Source organism: Glandiceps talaboti, chromosome 18 (genome assembly GCF_964340395.1).
Source record: "Glandiceps talaboti chromosome 18, keGlaTala1.1, whole genome shotgun sequence".
NCBI classification, from domain to species: Eukaryota; Metazoa; Hemichordata; class Enteropneusta; family Spengelidae; genus Glandiceps; species Glandiceps talaboti.
Genome location: NC_135566.1, coordinates 12,690,947 through 12,715,061, shown reverse-complemented (window position 1 = coordinate 12,715,061; position 24,115 = coordinate 12,690,947). Strand labels below are relative to the sequence as shown.

General features: G+C 33.7%; 1 protein-coding gene across 1 annotated transcript in view; it reads right to left on the bottom strand.

Moving 5' to 3' along the window:
- Nucleotides 1-8,653: 8,653 nt before the first annotated feature.
- The window catches only part of LOC144448891 (calcium/calmodulin-dependent protein kinase kinase 2-like), a 44,974-nt gene continuing 29,512 nt past the window's right edge, over nt 8,654-24,115 (bottom strand). Inside the window, exons 5-13 of the mRNA XM_078139233.1 lie at nt 23,006-23,142; nt 20,282-20,370; nt 16,989-17,062; nt 16,341-16,520; nt 15,473-15,546; nt 14,383-14,470; nt 12,181-12,309; nt 11,564-11,682; nt 8,654-8,966 (exon numbers count right to left, since the gene is read on the bottom strand). Of these exons, the coding sequence (XP_077995359.1) occupies nt 8,894-8,966; nt 11,564-11,682; nt 12,181-12,309; nt 14,383-14,470; nt 15,473-15,546; nt 16,341-16,520; nt 16,989-17,062; nt 20,282-20,370; nt 23,006-23,142 (963 nt within the window). The 3' untranslated portion in view covers nt 8,654-8,893. The remainder of the gene's footprint in view (nt 8,967-11,563; nt 11,683-12,180; nt 12,310-14,382; nt 14,471-15,472; nt 15,547-16,340; nt 16,521-16,988; nt 17,063-20,281; nt 20,371-23,005; nt 23,143-24,115) is intronic.

Here is a 24,115-nt window from a genome sequence, read left to right as displayed (position 1 = left end):
ACGATACTAGTCTAGTTCCTATGCAGATAGTTACAATTTACACGTGGTTTGCGAACCACGTTGGGATCCAGACTAACACGATAAGTGACGAATTTAATTGGTTCCATAATCATCAAAAATTCTACTAACATTATTTTTTTTTTAAGTTTACGAGTAACACAACTATTATTTAATACTAAGATGTTTTTGTGTGTAGTGTTTATCATATCTTAATAACGAGATATTGTCATAAAAATATGAAAAAGCAAGCACATCGTGGAGTCGGTATAACATATTTCGACGGATACCTTTATAGAATAACTGCTAAAAGTGACACAAATTTGACATGAATGTGAGTAATATTTACATGTTACAATCTGAATTAAATAACTCAGAACGCGTTGGTTTGACTTGTTACACAATCCGTGTTATTACGTGATTATGTAAACGATATTTCACCAGGCAACAATCGTAGGTAAATACATAAGTCCGTAGTAAACACACACACTCAATGTCATACACAGACTTGAAACTTGTCGACCGACCAGTCCTACAAGAATTTGGAGAAAGACTTACATGTAATAAGTTACATACAAGTTTGAAGATCGCCAATCAATACATGCAATATTAATAGCTACTCCTGCAAATTCACTAATCGTGTATTGGTTTGGAATTCAACGTAAGATGGGGAGCAGATCGGATGACATCGCGGGACATAAAAGTCTTAAACGATCATTATCAGTGCCACAAAGTATTAAACCAAAGGATGATATAAATGCTGGCGGCACAAATCGTACACCGTCAGTTGACTCTAACCGAACAGCTAGAAGTCTGAGGAGTGTCCGTTCAACCTTGGGTGTGATGTCAGTGGTCGGTCGACTACTGTCCCGAACAAGATCGTTCACCTGGAACACATTCCGTACTCGCTCAGATTCGGATTCCGGCACTGTTACCAGCAGCCGATACAGTTATCTATCTCGAGATGCCTATCTTAAACAGCTACATGCTAGCGCACAACAACAACAACCAACTGGAAATACATATAAACAAACTCCAGACAGACATTTTCCCGAAGACACCGTTACCAGAATCATCGAATTCGTCTTGTCACACAGTCTGGCGGATTGCAAGTATGACCCCGACTTCGTGGCCCTGAAAACAAAGTCTTTGACAGAATCTATTAAGTACAGAGTTAAACGTCTCCGTATCAACAGATTCAAGATTATCTGTGTCGTCACAATCGGCGAGGCCAAGAATCAAGATCTGTTGATGGCAAGTCGTTGTTTGTGGAATACAGATGTGGATAAGTTTGCGTGTGGAACTTTTCATAACTCTTCTATTTTTGCCGTTGGTACTGTATATGGTGTATACTTAGAATAAACTTGGAGACGTCGTTTTACGACAGAGATGTCACTAAGATTGATTAATTGAAAAGTGCCTGGTTATTTATGACATATACAACTTTTTTCGTCATTTTTTTTTAAATGCTGTATATCATTATATTTCGTTGCTACGTTTGAGTCTCTAGCTGCTACCCGTGGTATAGAATCATCTCGTAATCGGTAATTATAAAGAGAGATGTTGAGATTCGATGTCATGAATAGCACTGATCTATATTCAGTCACACGTGTATAACTGAATTTTTTCGATTAACAGATTTGCATAGTAAATATACGCTTATATGATGTATGTGACACATTCTTGATTTTATAGTAGAAAAATTACATGACTTAATGTATGTGAAACATTCTTGATTTTATTGTACATAATTACATAATGTATGCGCTGGACATAATCGGAATTTTGCCAAGTTTTAGTATCGAACTCTAATGTTTGCATTTCGTGGATATGAATAGTGATATGAGTGAATACTATTTTGTAATGATCGAGCTAGTATTCAATGGCATACTAAACAAAATATATAATGCGTGGGTCATTTACGATCGTATGACAACCGTTTACCAACGGAAGTACCCAAAGGCTGATAACCCATACATGCTGTAGCCTGGTAGACAACTGTAGAAGCTAATTTACTGCAATAATTTATGGATGATTGTATTCCTTCAAGTCGCATTTATATTTTTAAAATCATGACGGAATTTGAGAGCTTTTAAGATACGTCGTGAGAGGGCGTTGTTCAATAAATCGCATCTCATATTTTCGGGTATGATGAAATTGTCGAAATTAGTACAAAACAGAATCAGTAAAAATGTAAGTTTACTTGTATTGTTTTGAATTTTAAATTAATCAATAAAAACGATTTATTATGACAATGTAAATTTATAATTTTTGATTCATAAACAATAAGCTCTCAGATTATCAAACTGACTCTTATAGATTTGAAAGGGAATTCCTGTATGTATAATGAAAGTGCATGTCGAATTTTCCATCTCACTGACTAATTTCCAATCGCAATAAAAAATAACATTTACGCTTCATACTTAATAAAAAGGTGACGGTTTGAACGGTTTATTATCTTTCCAATTAGAATTATTTGTACCAGTTGGATTGTGGTACCTTTATACGGCCATTATAAATTGCCGTGTCCACCCCTATCACTTCCGACCAAATATAAAGCCCAATTGCTATAAAAATATCCTTTGCATGATTTTAGACGATATTTGTGCGTGTATTCAACATCAATAAAACTATCAAGATTATTCTCAACGCGTTTGGATGTGAAAAAAAAATCTACAGTATATACTAAAAAGAAACAGATTTTCCATTATTATTTTAATGTATTTTTCATATATTTATCTTCAATCATCAAAAATCATCTCTAAATTTTATGTTTCTGCATTGGAAACTTTTAAAATACTATTGATTTGGGCCATGGACACGTGTTGCTATATGCAATACGAGGAAGTGACATTTTGTAACTGTTGCGACCGATGATTCCCGAAGAGCAAATCACGGAAAACTCGGTAACTCTCGGCGTATGTTTGAACAAAAGAAATCCTGCAACCGACAGGAGACGATTACAGAGCTTTTAGTCCCCCTATTGCTCATGGGTTCCCCCTTGTCTGTGGTGCTAACTGATTCCCATAATTTTCAGTTTAATCACCTCATGAATAAAAAAAATGGCAATTTTTAAAACTCTCATGGAAACTATAAGTATAACCCATATACTTCCATGGACAGACCGATGTGTGAGGGCACTCTATCACGGCGTACCATATTATTAGTATTTATACTAGCTGCAATAATTGTGGCGTTTGATGTGATTTTGAGGGCCTTTTCCTCTGTTTTCGTGCTTTTTTTCGTTCCGACGTTTCACTCGAATCAAACGCTACAATTCCTCTAACGCAAACGCAAATGGATGAGACCACGTTGAAAACGTGATCAGCGAGGCGTTCAGTGTACTGCCCGTTTCAAACTGCTGCATGCCTTCCTTGCTACATTTGCAGATTTTGACGGAATTGGGGTACCTCTGAACACTACTTGGGTCTTGAAGGCTCCGTAATTATGGTTTGGCGTTAGGAAATGTCCGATATTTTGCCAGGTAAGGCGTAATTTAGCAGAAAAGTCCGCACAACTTTGCGATTCAGATCTGAATCGGTTCCGTCTATTTGCATTTACGTTTAATAGAGGAATTGTAGCGTTTGATTCGAGTTAAACGTCAGAACGGAAAAAAAAGCACAAAAACAGGAAAAAGCTACAATTATTGCAGCTATAGTATTACTAGACCCGTGCCAGATCAGTGGATTCATTATGGGATTACTTACCGAGTTCATATTCACGACTTATTACGTAACAGTTTGAAAATATTATTTTTTGTATCACTATATATATAAATAGCAACACGTGCCCATGGCGGCCCATGGTCCAGGTAAATCATATTTTAGAAGTGTTTAAATACAGAAACATAAAATTTAAAAGGAGATTTTTGATAATTAAAAATAAATATATATCTGCTATGGGAAAGTATTCAATGAACAGTGCAAACAACCCCAACTAGCTACCGATCTGAAATATCAAGTTGACTGTCAAAATCAACCCATCCCGGCCCGGGTATAGTAATACGCCGTGATGGGGCGCCCTCACATGTCGATCTCTAATTGTGACAAGTCTTAAAATTTTCATTTTTTTTATTCATGAGGCGATGAAACTGAAAATTAAGGGACTCAGTTAACACCACAGACAAGGGGGAAACAGGTGAATAACAGGTATTGTTCCGAGGTATTAATAGGGGGACTACAACCTCTGTCATCATCTCCTGATGTTGCAAGGATTTCTTTTGTTCAAACATACGCCGAAAGTTACCGAGTTTTCCGTGATTTGCTCTTCGGGAAACACTGAGTCTTCTTTGTTGCTTGCCACTGCAACACCCCCCACCCACCCGTGTCTGATGGTGAAATATTGAAGACAATGCCATCCATTTTAGGAGGCAGGAAAGGACACACAAAGACACCATGGTTAAGCATTCAATTATCTTTATTTGCAAAAAAAAAACAAGATATGAGATCTTGACATGATGCAGAAACATGTATGTAGTAAAAAGTAGTTGTGTTTTTGATACTTTTATAAGTATCAAAAGAGTTATTTTATAGTCAAACTTGTACACTAATGTTGAACACCAAAGTGGCAACATATAAGAAAAGATCTCTACATTCAGGCATACTTGTTAGCTGCACAGTTACAATAATGTTTTTCCAAGAAAATTGTGTGACCTCAATATGAAGTAAACACAAAAATGAAAATTTACATAATTCATTTTAAAGGGTGAGGTCAAAAATGTATGCGTTTTCATTACCTTCCGGTAAAACTGTCAAAGAGTCGAAATAAAAAGATTGACTTGGTGATACAAATTTTCTATTCTAAAAATCATAGAGTTGAATCACTTACTTTTAAATTACTTTTGATAACATTCAAAGAGTTCTGCCAGACTGAAGTAATGAGAAAGCATGCATGCCTAAGTCATTATGTAAATTAAGTACTTTATACATACATAATTAAGATGGTAAATGCATAATTAAGTTATTGCATGCATAATTAATTAGCATAATTGAAGTAAGTTGAAATACACTGTTATAGAACAAAGAAAATGTGAGAATTTGTGGAATGTCCAGTCTTTCAAAACCTGTAAATTATAGCGTAATTGAAAGGAATATCAACTAATAAAGTTGATGGAGACAAACATACTTCAATATGCCATGTCTTCTTAAAAGTGGCCATATGAATAAGAACTGGGTATTTATTTTGCATTTTTTAATTTATAAAACAATTTTATCATGGCTTCCTACTTGAAAAATCAATGTGAAACAACATATGCCAAGTCCTTGTTTGTAACTCAAGACATTGCAAAAGATTAATAAAATGTGTAATAAATTTGTTATTGTACGTACAATAACAAACTTTTTACACATAAGTTTTCACTTTTTACAATGTATTCAGTTACAAAGACTTGGTAAATGTTGTTTCACAGTAATTTTTCAAGTAGGGGGAAGCCATGATAAAATTATTGTTTTATAAATCAAAAAATCCAAAATAAATACTCAATCCTCATCCATATGGTCACTTTCAATATGGAGTGTACATGTACTGAATTCAAATATACATGTTGAAAACTTCCATAAGTTCAACTTGATCAAAAATCTAGTGCCTAGCAGATGTTATGCAAGTATAGTTATGACTCAAATTTTACTGAGGTGTTTGAAACATTTGTTTTGTGTTCTGGTGGTTTTTTGAGATTAATTTCACTTACAATGGGTAAATATATATATATGGCACATATTGCATGAAAATATCATCAAAGTATTGAATAAAATGGGTCCTATTTTAAACTTACATGTATTTGAACGAACACATAGTACAATTATTAAGATTACAGTTTCAGGACTAAAAACAATAAAATCGACTCTATTTCAGTGCAGTAATATTAATTTTTTCGTAAAGGTACATCTAAAAAACCATACCATTTTGGCCTTTTCATTTTGATGATTAATTGTCACACGTGGTGTTATAGAATTTTATAGAATTTCATGTTCCATGTTTGAGTAAACAGTAGTGAGGCTTGACATAGTGTAGAGACTCTATACTTTAATAGTTCTTGATCTGATGAACACATATTTGGATTACTAAAAATAGTGCCAATGGCACTGTAGCACAACTGTAACATTTGTGATATCCACATAACATGCCAATCCATATTTGACTGTTGCTATGGGCATGGTTTTGTTGTTTAATGTTTATTCACTTGCCTGTTGCTATGGGCATGCTCTTAGTTGCTAAGCGTGCCCTCACATTCACTTGACTACTTCTCTCACTATTTTCATCTTAGCAACAGACACGTTATTTCACTGTTGCTATTGGTGTGTTCTTAGTTGCTATGAGTGCTGTCACATTCACTTATCTACACTCACTGTTTTCATCTCAGCAAAAGACTCCTGCTATTTCACTGTTGCTATGGTCATGGTCTTTAGTTGCTACGAGTCCTTTGACAATTTTTAACCTTGTGTTAACACTGTCTTGGTGCTGTTCTTTGTGTATACTATCAGTTCTGATGATAACTGCTGAACATCCCCTGAATTCAAACACTTTCATGGTATGAATAGAAAATACAGAATTGATTCTGCTTACTTTAGTTTTTAAGTTTTTAACATAAAACACAAATTTAAAAATTGTTCTTCAGCAGATTTATAATACTGACATATACAATATTGTCAATCTTATGAAATATTAACTTAAAAGTGGCCATATGGATGAGGATTGGGTATTTATTTTGGATTTTAATTTTTTATAAAATAATCTTATCATGGCTTCCTACTTGATAAATCAATATGAAACAACATATGTCAAGTCCTTGTTTGTAAGTCAATAAATTGCAAAAGGTTAATAAATGTGTAAAATGTTTGTTTTTGTACATACAATAAGAAATTTTTTTACACATTTTTTTTTTTAGCTTTTTTGCAATGTATTCAGTTATAAATAAAGACTTAGCATATGTTGTTTCACATTGATTTTTCAACTAGGAAGCCATGATAAAATTGTTTTATAAATTAAAAGTCCACAATAAATACCCAATCCTCATCCATATGGCCACTATAAAACTGTAATGAAAATTATTTGAATTAATAAAAATTATTGAAATTTACACATAGCATCATATAAATCTTCTTTTAAAAAAAAATTACTATTGCACATTTCATTTCAGAACACCCTTTTTAAAAAATCTGCTTTTCTTTACCCTTCCTCAGATAATAATACACCATATTCCAATTACTTACTTTGCAGCAATTTTCAAAAATAAAAAGTCCATATCAGGGTGCTGCAAAATACAGAACCAAGGGTGACAATTATAATGCTTAGAAGTATATGGAACAGTAAGATAATTTTTTGATCTGCTGAATACCACCCTGGTTTAATCAGAAATGGGAAATTGTTGATTTTTTTTTTCAACTGGCTGAGAAAGCCACTGATAAAAAGCTGGGAAATGACGAGAAGGACAATTGTATGGGACTGTAAAACAATGTCATCATGACTTCCTACTTGAAAAATCAATGTAAAACAATATGGACTAAGTCTGTGTTTGTAACTCAATACATTGGAAATTATCAATAAATGTGCGAAATGTTTGTTATTGTACGTACGATAACAAACTTTTTTTACACAAGTTTTGGCATCTTGCAATGTATTGAGTTACAAACACAGACAGGGTCTTTTTTGTTTCATATTGGCTTTTCAAGTAGGAAACCATGATAAAATTGTTTTATAAATTAAAAAATCTAAAATAAATACCCAATCCTCTCCATATGGCCGCTTTAAGAAAACTGGTTCAGGAATATGGCGTATTTCTTGGCTTTATATCATGCTTTAACAAAAAGTTACATCACTACCCAAAAATAGCAAACTTTTGAAAAGAACCCCAATGCTAACATACATTCATTTTTTCACATCAAAAGTCATGAGATTCTCAGCAAAAGAGAAGGCCATACAAATTCTTAAGACTACAAAGAATCAACTTGTAATCTTATCAAAATATGTATAGCAGAATTAGCTAATAATACTAATATGTTTTTAAAAAAAAAAAAACATCCATTGCTTGAATTTCAAGTTATTTATTTGAATGGATGTCATTATAACCATTTATGGAAAAAAAAATATTTGTAAATGTTCAGCGGAATATATCATTTTCATTAACCTGTTTAGAATGTTTCATGAGTTGGTGATTTTCCTGGTTACTTTGTTTAAGTAAACTGTTGCCTGACTTTAAAATAATTCAGTATCATTTTGCGATCTGGTTCCCTAGCTGTCCCATTTTTATTGCTGGTATTTTTTAACTTTCTAGTTCAATCCTGTCAAATTTTACATTACACAGCACTGTTCTGGTGTTTTTTTCTTTCAAAAGCTAAACACTTAAACTCTTAAAAGTGTTTTGATTTCTTTCCTGAAAACATGGGGTGCCATCTTTGATCGATCAGCTGACTTAGAAAGTCAGGCGATATGATGTAAAAAAAAATGATAAACCTTGAAGAAAAAAAATTATACATCTATTTCTTAGCATGAGCATGTTGCAACAACCAATAATACTTAGGTGGGACACATGACTAAACCTTGCGAAGTCGTCAAAAAAACCCAGCCATGACATCTAAATACATACAGCGCCCTCTGTATTAACATTTGGAAGAACACTTGAGGGCGCTCATCACATCTCGGTTTGTTCAAATCATCCATCACTTATCAAAAACATTATTAACAGAAGAGCGCAAACTATTCTGGCACAAAATAAACACCATAATACATCACTGTCAATTATTATCTACAGTTCTTTGATGCCTTGGTATAAAAATGTCTGCATGTCATCAATAATTATTCCATAGATAAAAAGCATTATAGATTAAATGTCATATGTAGAAATATTAAAATGCACACCATATGGCCAGGTTTATAGTGTAAGAGTGACAACTGTCATTTTTTATTGCTCTGCATCGGGCTCTGATACACTAGGTACACTTGGTAACTCTGGGTTGCTGGGACTTCTATCTCTCCTGTAACAATAAAAGCACAAAGTACGGTCAGCGGTTTGCTTTGATCATCACCATGGCAACACTGTTGCCATCATGGTAAACTGAATACATGAAAATGTACAGCAAGTATTTTTTGTACCATAGTTTTTGTAAAACTTTGGAAAATGAGGACAGAACGTCAGTTTTCTTGACACTTTCAATCCTGAAATGGTATCCCTTAGTTACGGTACATATTATACTCGATACTTTCAGGTATATTTTCCTTTCTTCCTTCATGTAAACAGGTGCACTGGTAATGACACCAAAACTCTTCTGAATGTGGAGGTTGCAAATATTCGTATCATTTTAGACATTAAGTAACCTCTCTCAGTAAGTTATGCCTTGGTTATTGGGGTGGAGCTATGTGATGTCACTGTCAAAATTTTTTATTTGTCTCACTGAATCTGAGTATATTTTAAGTCACTGCTGATAAACAATGCTCACTTTCATCCGTATTTGTACACATATCTATGATGTTTACATCTTTCATTTGTTTAAAAGGGCTAATATGTTTTAAAGTGGCCATATGGATGAGGATTGGATATATTTATTTTGTATTTTTAATTTATAAAACAATTTTATCATGGCTTCCTACCTGAAAAATCAATGTGAAACAACACATGACAAAGTCTGTGTTTGTAACTCAAGACATTGCAAAAAGCTAAAAAATGTGTAAAAAGTTTGTTATTATACGTACAACAACAAACATTTTACACATTTACCAGTGTTTTGCAATTTATTGAGTTACAAACAAAGACTTGACATATGTTGTTTCATATTGATTTTTCAAGCAGGACACTATGATAAAATTAATATATAAATTAAAAATCCAAAATAAATCCTCATCCATATGGCCACTTTAATCCCCAATCATCGCATTAATCTTTAATAATAACAATTACTTTGGCTAATTCTTTTGTTTTGGATCGACTTTTTCTGCAGCTCTGTCAAACAACTATTTTTTTTCACCTCTACATTTTATTTGTAATCTGGAGTGGGCCTTTAAAAGCTAGTATTATAAATTTCTTCAGGTAATATGTGACTGTTGTTGTCACAATGACACACAGAATCCTGTAAGCTAATTGACGACATTTTTCAAATATCAAAGTGTCGATCATGGCCGCATATTCAAATATAGTCAAGCAAAAGCCACTACCCTCACAGAATCACAGTTGTAGCCCTCTAGCGGTTAAGTATGACCTAGCTAGCTCTACCACAATTAGATATTATTCTCCAATATTTTTCTTTGTTCGGCCAAGGAAAATACAAGTAACCTAAGGGGCCTTGTCACTACGAGTCGCTAGACGAGTAGTGACAATTTAACCCTTAGGTCACAAGTATTTCCGGTGCATGGTATAATAGCAATTATATTCCACAATATTTTTCTTCATTCAGCTGGATTGTTATGTAAGCTCAGGGTTTTGTCACTACTTTATATGTAGTGACTCATAGTGACAAGGCCCCTTAGGTCACTTCTATTTTCCTTGGATGAATGAAGTCAAATATTGGTGAATAATATCTAATTACAATGGTGATTTGATAACACAAAACAGAAAGTTTGCTTCAAATAACGACAAAATACTAAGTGACATAGAGATGAACATTTCAAACACTATCACATATGGTGACTTTCTCAACTCTCTGTGTCCTTGGTTTTTTGAAATGTCAAATGATCAGCAATTTCCTCTTTATCTATAAAGTTCTGTTATAAGTAATTCATGAAAAGCCTCCAAACAAAAATGACAAGGATGAAATATCAAATTACATATTTTCATAGCCTGAAGGCAATGACTTACTACTACCGGGACATAATCAACTGTACGACTGCACAATATGGATTTTGGGTCAATATATCTACACACAAAAGTCAGTCACTGACACTCAATTTTTGACTCAAACCAGTGAACAAAATACACAATACACATAAAGGGAGAGGTGGATACTTTTTAATAAAAAACTTGGATTTTAACGAAATAACATGAGTTGGTTTCATACATTTTCACTTTCATTTCACGCATTAGCCTTGCTCGGCAACTTCCATTAAACGTATTGCTGACTGTTTCTATTGTTATTCTAATTGTAGAACAATACAAGCAGTCAACAATTAAGTTGTTATTCCCCCAATATATTTCTTTGTTTCAGCCAAGGAAAATATGAGTGACCTAAGGGGCCTTCGTCACTATGAGTCGCTAGACTAGTAGTGACAAACTCTTGGGTCATGAGTATTTTCCGGCTGAATGAAGAAAAATATTGGGGGAATAACATGAACATTTTAACTCATATTTTGAACACAGCAGAACAAGTGACGTAGAAGAGTATTGTCGTCACATAGATGCACATTGTCGTGATGTAGAATGACCAGAATATATATTCCATATTTTTGGTTTATGCATGGTATAATACATTTAAATGGAGGAAAAGGAGAGGCAGAGAAACATGAAAATGTTTTTTAGTTACTTTTTTTTAACTTTTTTTTAAAATCGACCGACCAACCCATAGTTGCTATGAAAAAGTAATGACAAGCTCCCAAAATAAGATCACCCATACTTGAAAACTTGACACGAAAGTATTCTACTTACTGATGGAAGGATGCTGGTGATGAATCGGATCTACCACTTGATTTGTATTTCTGTTTCTTTTCATCAGATCTGTATGGGTTGCTAAAAGATTTCTGTTTTAACATACTCTTCACTAAAATCTAGAAAAATGAATCAAAATTTGAAAGAAAAAAAATGTTAGTCTGTAAGAATTATTTCCTATAAAAAACAGATTTCCCCCCCTTCCTGTTACCGGGGTTTCAACTTGCCCTTTAGTGAAAAATGCTGGTGATGATATCAATACATGAGTAAACAATCGAATGAACTTTGTATCACTGACTAAAATGATTTTCTACCAAATATGTGGCTACTATTCAGTGTTTTTTCCATTAAGAACAAGGTCATTATAATAACACCATCAGTAGAAACAACAAATTTCCTTAAAAATAACACTATGTGATCATGCGCTTTTGTGTAGATTGCATCCTCATTTGCATATCATTTGCATGCGGTAAGCAATAATATTTTACAGGATTGCCCTGCAGCCTGTGCAAATACCACTAGTATGCACACACACCAGCGCAAGTAATCTCTGGTAAATATGTAATAATGGATGTTACAAAAATTAATGGATTTAGTATTTAGGAATAAATTCTTACCAGAGTTTCTATCTTTGGCAGTTGTACCACACAGTTATCTACCTCTTCATCAGTAACTTCCACAAGAGTACAGTTATCGGCCTCATTTGGTAGGAGATCTCTACCATTCAGTGTCACCCAGGGATGCATCTATGATCAAAAGAAATCAAAATGTTACTGAGGTAGAAACAAAAAATAATAGTGTGTTTCTGATAACATGACCACAGAAAATAGGGTAGGTATTAAGTCAGGATTTTATTTCATTTTAATTTATCTTTTTAATTGTTTTCATTTTTGAAAAATATTGCTTCGACCCAAAAACAAAAAAAGTGTCGTTCAGAATACCCCTTCTATGATACTTTGATGAAATATGTACAGACATCACTGGAGAAAACAAACATACAAGAATGTCAAGAAGATAAAGAATTTCTTATCTTTTTGTTTTAAATGTTTCAAAAATGTTTAGGGTTAGCGGCTTAAACTAGGGTTGGACGGGTTATCGGAAATATTTTTATTTGGCCTAACTCAACAATGAACGGAACAAGACCTTGATACAAACATATACATGTAATGAATAAATAATTATCATGAACATCAGATGAACATCTCATTTTTTATTTAAATGCCTCAAAGGATTCATGTATTTTATGAAATTTTTATCTAAGTTCACAAAGTCATCCATCATGTATACCTTTTTATAATCATCATAAACATATTCCTCTACTATCTCTACTATTGGAGTTGAATACAGGTTATGTTTCATCCTGTTTGTCTGTTTGTTTGTCTGTCTGTCTGTCTGTCTGTCTGTCTGTCTGTCTGTCTGTCTGTCTGTCTGTCTGTCTGTCTGTCTGTCTGTCTGTCTCTGTCTGTCTGTCTGTCTGTCTGTCTGTCTATCTGTTTGTTTGTACTTGTACATCTTATTTAAAGTATTGGACTGGAGATGGATTTAGCTGAGCCTTTGTGAACATATTGCCTGTGAGACAATTACCAATTCATATGATTTTGATGAAGATCCGATACCAGATCTTTACATTAGTGAAGCCATTATGATAGCATTACTAGCATCAACCACTGAGCTCCAACTATTGAGGGCGCCATCATAGGTAACAATCCAGAGAACTCTTGGCAGAGGTACAAACTCACAGAGGGCTTAACTATAGTACATATCTTACTGCAGAAATCAAGTTGACTATAAATACAACATTTTGGAAAAGACATAGTACTCACAAAGATGTAGCCATGAACAAGGGATAATCTGCATTATTAGGTAAAAACAATAAAAATGTTGTTTCAAATAACATGACTTCAGAAAATAGGGTAGGTTGGTCACAGTTTATTTTATTTTACCTTTTTTTTAATTACTTCGACCTACAGACAAAATACTCCATTTATCACAATATTTTCATATAGGTTGATGAGGTATAAAAAAAGTAAATGAAGATAATTATGTGATTCAGAAGTAGACAAACACAATATACAAACTGTGCTGTTATAGGCTGAAATTACATCATTTCTTTCTGGAATGGGATTTTTAAAAAAAAGTAACCAAGGATACCATGGCAAGAAAATCTACAAAGAAATAGACTTAAATTGTCATAATTTCACCTTTTTGCATGTAAAAAATGTTTAGGGTTGGCAGTCGGACGAGTTAGGCAGGATAAAAAAATAGACTAAGTGTGTTTCTGACAACTCGACCGACCCAAGTTTAAGCCCCCAACACTAAACATTGTTTTGCATACACTTCTATTTCTGTGTACACCTTCATATATTTGCATCATCCGTGGTCACTTTTTTGTATTCCAGAGAGAAACCAGGTCTTTTTAGACTATAACAGTACAGCCTGCATAACGTGTTTGTCTACTTAACTAATATCTTCATTTACTTCTTTTACACCTCATCAAACTCTCATGGAAGTATTGTGACTGACGAGTATCTTATCTTGGGGTCGAAGGTAATTATAATTTTGAAAATTTAAAGTAAAAAAAAATGAAATTCCGTCCTACCCTATTTTCTGAAGTCATGGGGAATATCGGAAACAAACATTTTTTTTTATGTTGCCTTTGAATATCGGAAACACACTATTTTTTTATTTGGCCTCATGACATTTAAACTAGAGCTGAAGATACACAGTTGAAGTCGAGGCAAAGATGACAAATTTAAAGTTCTTACAAATATCAAAGATCATTGAAGAATAATATTTGTTTTCTGGTTTCTTTATTTTACCTTTATCTCAGGAAGTGTTATCCTCTTCTCTGGATCTTTCTCCAACATTCTGAAGATGAGGTCTTTGAGTTCATCACTGATGGGATGGCTTTGGGGAGAAAATACACACAAAAAAGATGAAAATTTACAAAATGAGTATTTGTTTCAGACTAGCTTCTGGGTATATTTTAGTGTATTTTTCATTTGCATTTTGTACATTGAATGTTGTCAAAAATGGCACTTCAGTTACAGAATAAGCTTTTTGAAAATATTGCATTTTATATCAGGAGTCTGAAATTTTCACTTTGTTGTAAAATTTCTATTTCATATACCATTCTAGTACAAAAATAGGAATAGTGCCAATGGCGTTGAAGCACAACTGCATACTCTGCAAGTATTTTAGAAAGGTATGATAAATGGGACATCCTTTAGTCTAGTATTGAATTTAACTTTTGTACCAAACACAACTTAAATTCAAAAGTTAAATTCAATACTATGGTTTAACAACATTGATGAATTTCCCTTTGAAGATTGCTTAGTCTAGATGGTTTGATTGATACCTGGTACTATTATCATCTTTATACAAAACATAGCTGTTTGATTGTTGCTATGGGCAAGGCCATGGTTGCTATGCACATTTTTGAATGTTCATTCACTGAAATACTCATCAGAGTAGCTACCTTTGTAATAGATTGTGTAATTCACCTGTTGCTATGTGTGTGGTCTTTGTTACCATGCACATGTGTCCACATTGTGAATGTTGCTCACACACCCACATATACACTGTTACACATCGTTGTGTCAGTGCAATAAGACCTTACTGAACGGAGTGACATGACGACATACACACACAAAATCAGTTCACCACATCTTATCATTCAGTTGTGCTAATAAAATTGGTTTACAAGTAGGTGTATGCGGATAACAGAAAACACTTCAGAAAATTGACTCTGTGTAAAAATAATTCAAAAAACCAACTTGAAGGAGGTGTAGATAATAAACACCTCTGTACTTCATCACAGGATATAGCACAATCTCATCTGAAGTGACTGAAAAGTTGATTAGTTGCCCCGAGTTACAAAAAAAACAAACAAGACATCAAGATACTTACTCTGGTGGGAATTCTACTGGTTGGGTTTTGATTTTCTGATGCAATGACAGAATAAAGTTGTCATGGAAAGGCACCTACAAATAAGGAAAAACAAAAATTGTTACATAATGATTTTTGAGAAGTTTAAACGTATTTTCAATGATGCTATTAAAGTGTTCAAAATCATAGTTTGTGACCAAACTAATTTTCCTTTTTGCTTGTAAATAATCTGGTCTGTTTTTGAACATATTAAAAAAGAATGAGATTTGTTATATTTTTGTATTTTGACACATACTACAAACTAGATTGAAGAGTCCATGTTTAGTAACGAAATCACATAACTTAAATATATTTGGGGTCAATGAACACTGCACTTTATACCATGCATAACCATAAATATGGAATTTATACCCTGGTCATTCCATTTCACAACAATGCATGTCCATGTCACTGATTCTGCTGTGTTTGAAAAATGAGTCAAAAACTTTCAAAATTGCCATTACTTTCCCCGATTTTCCTTTGATATTACTGGCACTGGTATACTAATTATGTCATTCTCCAATATTTTTCTTCATTCAGCTGGAAAATACTTGTGACCTATGGGCTTTGTCACAAACTGTCTAGCGACTCGTACGTCACTCACAATGTATTTTCCCTGAACGAAGAGAAATATTGGGGAATAACATCTAATGGTCGAGACGTGAATATGCACAACAGGAAGTCAAAATCACGATCAAATATATTAAACAAAAATTAATCATACTACTGATATATATACTTCTTAAATTACAATTTTTCTGTTTTGGTCATTTGAGAAGCTGATAGCAAATTTAATGGAACAAAATATTGATCTGGAAAGAAAGAAATCCTCTTCAAAGATGATACTTACACGACCATACACAAAGGAATACAGGGTGATTCCGATAGACCAAATATCCAATGGCTTGCCTTGGTATTTGTCTCTGGTATCTTGTAATGTTTCTGGAGGCATAAATGCTGGTGTCCCTGCTGTGTTTGAGAGTAATGCATCTACACCATCAAATTCATCACTCATTCCAAAATCTGCAATCTGAAAACATAAATATGTAATATTACACACCTGGCATAAATTAAAGGTCAAAAGTCATACATCAGGTCACATGAGGGATAAAAGTCAAAGGTCACACAGGGTCGATGTCATAAGAAAGGTCAAGATTGATGTATTTGAGAATATTTGAAATTCTTACAGTTTCAATACTAATGTTAATAGTGATTGATATGCAGGGTAAAGGTCACAAGGTAAGATCATAGTTCTTGATTTTTGAGTCTTATTTTAATGGTCTGATGACGTAAAAGGTTATATCCATGGGTCATGGACTCAAATGGAGCATGAGGTGAGGAATGGATGCCCTGGGTTGGGATAATCCTATGGTGGGAATGGAGGTCCTGTGATGGACAGGAAGGTCCTCGAATAGGGGTGAATGTCATGTGGTGGAGACTGTGGTAGGGATAGCGATGGAGGCCCTTAGATGGAGAAGTTTGTTGTTGTAACACCTACCTTGATGTGACCATCATCTCCTAATAATAAGTTGGATGGTTTTATGTCTCGATGAATTATTCTTTGATAATGTACTGGAATAGACAGAAGAGTGTGTTTAATAACATGTAGACATATCATAGGTTCTGATTGGTTATTTTTATATATTCTATGGCAAAGAACCAATCAGAATCATCCTTATGAACAATAATGGCAAATATTAGTACTAAAATGTAAAGTACAAGCAGAAGGATTTTGTTTTCCATATTAAGGTGACCCTATATTTTTTATGTTTCTCATTTAAAAAAAAAAATTGATGTCAGAGCTGAAAATTTTGGTCGGTTGGGTAATGAGAAACAGAAAAAATATGATATTCCTATTTCCCTATTAGCAAGCACCATTCCTCATGCTTAGACAGGGAGTCCAAACAATTCATTTTCAGCAACCTTGGTGTACATGACCAGCATTTTACGAGTTGCAAATAATTGGCAAATCCATTTTAAGAGATCTAATAAATTAAATATAGACTGGGGTGAAACATCATGGGCAAGTAAACAGTGTTAACTTCGAACAAAATTAGACAGTTTGTATAGGTTTATTTCGCACATGGCAGAGTTGGTGAAAATGGGTTTGAATGTGTTTTTTTTACAGTAATAGATACAATCAAAGCCTGATACCCTATATATTGAACACATATTGCCTGGCCATGAGGGCTATAGCACCCGTTTATTACACCCGAGGGACTGTGAGTTACCAGGATCACATGCTATTTCCCGAGGCCAACGGCCGAGGGAAATAGCATGTGATTCTGGTAACTCACAGTCACGAGGGGGTAATGAACGGGTGCTATAGCCCGAATATAGGCCAGGCAATATGTGTTTTATAATATACCTCATGCTGTGAACTCGCGGTGGCAGACGACATCGTCAGAAGCTGCCATTTTGACCTGCTGTGAACGCGCGGTGGTCACGTGACTATGTAAAAATTGATGGGACTATTCCCCAAGGGAAGTAGTCATTCTATTTTCCTATCATGTGACTGATTCTAGCGAATAATGGCACAGCATTATCACTAGGTATATTATAAAGGATGTAATTACATAGAGTTACAGAAACCAAGTCATTAAAGCCTGATACCCTATATTTAGGATGTAATTACATAGAGTTACAGAAGCCAAGTCATTAAAGCCTGATACCCTATATATAGGGTGTAATTACATAGAGTTACAGAAACCAAGTCATTAAAGGGTTAGAAATGACATCAACCTTGCTTCTGTTCTCATTTAAACAGGACTTTACAATATACCGCCCTCTAAAGTTCATCAACTTGCGTAATGTATTATGTCAACAAGGATGGGTTGACTTAGTAATTATAATAAGACCTAGACTGACTAGTAATATAAATAAAACACTACTAATTACTAAGTGCCTGGCATTCTCGCTATGGCAACAAATGGACATTTTCGAGTCTGGTATTTAAAAAACACTCAAAGAGCTAGACAGAGAGAGAGATGAAATATTTTATTGTTGTACTTGTTAAGAATTGGAATGTATGATTTATAGGAATTGAGATATATGTAGTATTCAGTAAAAGGTTAAAAAAAATTTTTGACAATATCAATGTCTGACCTTTTTTGTACTAATTCTAAATTTACCAGCAGAATTTTTCAATGTTCAACCATTCAAAATATTTTTTTTTTATTTAATGATTTTTTTATTAGGCTTTTATTACATACAAAGATAGAACTCATTTTTATGAATGGAAAGTTTACATTTTGTAATCGTTTTTTTTTTTGTAATTTGGTAATCTTCAAAAACTCAGTCCCTTAATATATGCATTTAATTTACTTTTTCTAACCGCAATATGAAACTCTATACTCTGAATATTTTGTAAGTATTTTTTTTTTATGCCGTCAAATCCAGTTTTTTGTTTTCTATACTTTGAACTATAACTATAATGCTGAGCAACAAGAATAACATTTTTTAATAATAATGAAAGTTGTGTATCACCCAGGATGATTTAAGTCTACATTCAAAATATAAATAGTCTAGTTCCAGACATGGACAGTACTCTTAATCCCAGTCTAGTCAAGGCCCCAACGAAAGGTGTTAAGTGTGTTTGAACGTCACGGTGAGCGAAGAACGGATGGTGCATGTCAGTAGTAATCCATCACAAATTGACGAGATGTCGTCATCGCTCATTAAATACATTTGATACAGCTGTTTTGACTATGTTTTGACTATCGTGGGAATTTAGCATGTAATAACGATATGCAAATGTTCAACTCCTCTTCCTGTTTGTTTAAACTAAGATCATGTGGGGACGCAAGAACGTCATCATGTATATATGAACCCTGTGGGAGGAGCACAGAATTACGTGCAATTGTTGGGGAAATTGACTAGACTGAAGTATTTCATACGTAATACTGTCTCTGTCTGGAACTAGACTAAAATGTTGCATGCATGTCCTATAAGCCAATTTGAAAAGCCAATGACACGTAGGAATTTCTTGTGATGTACCCAAATTTGCTGTTTTAATACCTCTTACTGCGGTGTTGTGACCAGTGAGCTCTGAGTATTATAATTTGATGATCTCTTACAAAGTAATATGTACTGACTTAGAAGTACTCCTATTATAAGATACATTTACTCAGGGTAGCTCAAATAATTACAGTACTGAAATGTAAGTAAAATACTTCTTTCCATTGAGGCCCTCAAGCATCTCAACAATCATGCAGAAATGATGAAATTAGATAAAATAGAATTCACTACAGTAAGAGATACACAGACAAGTAGACAAAAAAGGAAACGCTACAAAACAGACGTAAAAGTCACGAATCAAAAGTGAACCTGTCAGATATTTATGTAAAAATGTAGTCTACGTTTAAAGGAACTAGATAATTGAAGATACAGGTGATGACCTAAAGTGCGGCTACATACACTGCGCATCCTAAAAGTCCATTTTGAACAGGCTTTTGAAAATGTAAATATCTCTGCTTCTTTTATGTTCCGTGGCAGGGAGTTCCGAGTGTCGCCAAATGTTTCAAAAGTAAACCACTTTTTTTATCATTTTGACTGACAACTAAAAATCCTATCTTGCATAATTAGATACACTGCATGTCACTGATGACTATAACATTTCCAAAGACCATCCCGCTATCCATCCATACATACATAGATTTATGGATTTAGTTTTGTAAAGTGTATCGAGATACAATTTTTAATTATGGTATATGTATCTATAAACAGATGTGCTTTCTTTTTAAATGTCAAACATGAAGTAACATTTTACAGGATAATTAAACCGGAACTCACAATATTCTATTCCTAGAAGGATGTCCCTGAGATACAGTCTTGCTGTGTCTTCATTCAGTGAATTTTCACATGGCACTTCCATGACAGCTCTGAAAAGCCAAACAAATTCTAGAATGTTATCACAATTTTTTTCCTGCATAGATGTTAAAACAATTACATTCCTCAATCAATGATAATATAGAATTAATGTAACATTTACCCAATTATTAATTCAATAACAAAATATCATATGTGTGTGTGTGTGTATGTGTGTGTATACACACATAATATATACGTGTGTATATATATATCATATACATATATATGTATATCTATGTGTATATATATTATATACATTATGTATATGTGTATGTATGTATGTATGTACGTACGTAGTATATATGTATATATGTATATATGTATATATATATTTATATTTATACATATACATATACATATATGCTCATCAAATACTCAGGTACAAAAAACTCTACTCAGTTACATCTAGAAATAAGAGATGGTTATAAATATCGTACTGAAAGTAACATGAAATATTAAAAGCAAAAACAAATAATTGTGTGTTTCCAATAACATAGCCTCAGAAAACAGGGTAGGTAGGTCAAGTTTTGATTTTATTTTACTTTATTTTTTTTCTTTCCCTTTTTAATTGTTTTTATGTTTGAAAAATATTGCTTTGATCCAAAAACAAACAAAATATCGGTCAAAATACCCCTTGAGTGATATTTTGATGAATTATTGAGTGATATCCCCGAGGAAAAGAAAACAGAAGTGCATTATAAGGTCAAGAAGATAACTTATCTTTTTGTTTTTATGTTTAACAAATGTTTAGGGTTGAGGGTTTAAACAAGGGTCAGTCAGTCGGGTTATTGGAAACACATAATTTGTTTTATTTTGCCTATATAAAGCAGAAATGGTGAATAAACATTAGCTGAGTTTGTACGTAATTTCTGCCACATATTCAAAACGTACTCATAGTATTCTCAGTACTGAAGCATACTTGCATTATAACCATCACATGAAATTCACTGAACTCAAACCTGGTAAGATAGCACTGAGAAATCATCTGATGACATCATTTTTTCATACGTATAAAAAAATGTTGAGGAAATCCCTACTGTACTATGCAACTGTTCTTAACAACACCAGAAGATAATTGTAATGTCATAAAAGACATGCATTGACATTAACATTATACTAAAATAGTTGAATTGATGTTTTTTGAAAGTGTTGTCACTTGAGTGAAATGTTTATAAACTCGGCTTGTACCACTTTGAAATAATGTTGACCCGTACTTTACAGTTACACAGTAAGATGTACTATGATGGAACCCCACGGCACATTCGTGCATTTGTGTTAGTTATACTCTGGGTGTTTGCACGAGTACTTATAGTGTTCTCTGAGCCTGTACTTTCACGAATGTAGCAAGTGAAAGTGCAGCAGAAAAACACTGCAAGCATGAGTGCAAATACTCCTGAGTACCCACACTTGCATTCACGCGGCATGGGGTTCTGTTATTATTACATTGTTTATCCAAAACAACAAATTTCTGTAAAAATCACACTGCAATCACAAGATTCCTACTTGCATGGAACAATTGCACACCCATTTACATATAATATACATCTTATAAATGTACTGGGATTTTCAATTTCAGATCTCCTGTGTTATATTTCATAAAACATATCTTTTGACGATAAAAATTGCAAATTTCACAACAGAGTAGACTATTTATGAAACAGGTACATAAATATCGAGATTATGAAACCAATTTAGCATAAACATACACTTGTTATTTTTGTCAGTTGTCATGACAACATGATCAAAATAAAGACTGTCACAATACACTAGATAATTACCTTCAAGTGGTTGATATGCAATTTTAAAAATACACCTATTACTAGAAATCACGACCAGATGGTTCCCTACATACTATAAGATTACTTTGAGTAATATTCCATTCATTTTTGATGGAGTATTCCGGCCTATTCAGTCAAACTTTTATTATATTCCAGGGAAAAGAACTAGTTGAAAATTCCTTACAGTATATTTTCCGTGACAGAAGTTTTGCTAGGAGTCAGATTTTATGCAATGCTTTTCAACCACAGTGGCTTGTGGAATATAGATATAGCCAATATTGAATCAAGTTGAAAGTTCCTTACAGTATATTTTCCGTGAAAGAAGTTTTGCTAGGAGTCAGATTTTATGCAATGCTTTTCAACCACAGTGGCTTGTGGAATTGGATATAGCCAATATTGAATCAAGTTGAAAGTTCCTTACAGTATATTTTCCGTGAAAGAAGTTTTGCTAGGAGTCAGATTTTATGCAATGCTTTTCAACCACAGTGGCTTGTGGAATATAGATATAGCCAATATTGAATCAAGTTGAAAGTTCTTTGCAGTATGTTTTCCATGAAAGAAGTTTTGCTAGGAGTCAGATTTTTATGCAATGTTTTCAGCCACAGTGGCTTGTGGAATATAGATATAGCCAATATTGAATCAAGTGGGGGATTAAGTTTGGATTAGGATTAAAATCTGGATATGAGTAATAGTTGTCTGGCAGAAAAAGTTGGCTTAGAACTAATGAATAATCCTATGTTATCCTCAGAAATCCACTGATAAAGATAACACTAATGCCATAAATAGTAACAAAGTACTTTAGAGAAGACTATGTTGAGAACATACTGGTTTACATATCAGAAAGTATTTTACTATATTTGGCACTTACCCTTTAGGCACCAGCTCAAAAGCCATATAAAGGTTATCCTCTGATGGGTCGTCCAATACTTCTACCAACTTGACCACATTAGGGTGGTCTAGCTTCTTTAGTATTGCTATCTCTCTGTACACCCTCTCCAAAGGAGTCTTGGGGAGTGGTTTCCCATTCCTCTCTGGTGGTCGACGCTCTGTAAAAATGTCCAAGCAATAAAATTTTTTTGACTTGTCCATAGCATTATCCCTTTAAGTGTAAGAGTGAAACTCGCAGCACATGTAAGCATTACACACACACGGCAAAGTTCTACATATCAAGTTTGTTTTTCCATGCGTGATGAACACGTAGAGTTGTGAAAAAAGTCACAATTCTTGGTACCTGAAATAGAATTATTATTGCCTATAAACTGAAAGGCACATTATAAACATAATGAACATTTGATTTCTAGGCCGACACCTTAGCTTCCACTTCACGCACTTCCCATGCATTACTATAGGCGTGTATGAGAATAAATCGACCTTCTTGTTCTATTTTGATGAGGTAAAATGCTATTGCAGGTACCGAGAATTGATGAATTTTACATTGTAACAATAGTTTTTATTTGAAATACATGTATACATTGTCAAGTATTGTCTGTTCTGATGAAATTTCTTTCTTTCCAACACTGTGATTTCCTTGTTCTGTTCCACTTTCATAAATTTTCTCCCAAAATCTTATCCACTGGGCAAAACAATGAAAATACTTCTATTTTGATGTAATGTTCTGTTGTTGTCTAAACTGACATATCAGATTCTTAAAGAGGAAACTACAGTGTGTATAGAAAACATAGAGTTCTGCAAATGTAATTGTTAACAAAACGTAAGCAATCTAATATTTCCTGTACATGTAGGAAATTTACAAAATAATTGAACCAATTACATAATTGGTATATTCTGACCAAGAACTGAGCAGCTTTAACCTAATAATAATAATGATGATGTGTAATTTTATAGTGTGTCTTTTTCTCCTGAGAGCCCACGGCACTCACAATTAATACCCCTGGCATGAATCTATAGCAGCACAATGGCCCTTTATTTTCTCAACTCCCTGGGAAACACACAATGCAATTGCAGCCTCTACAAGTGC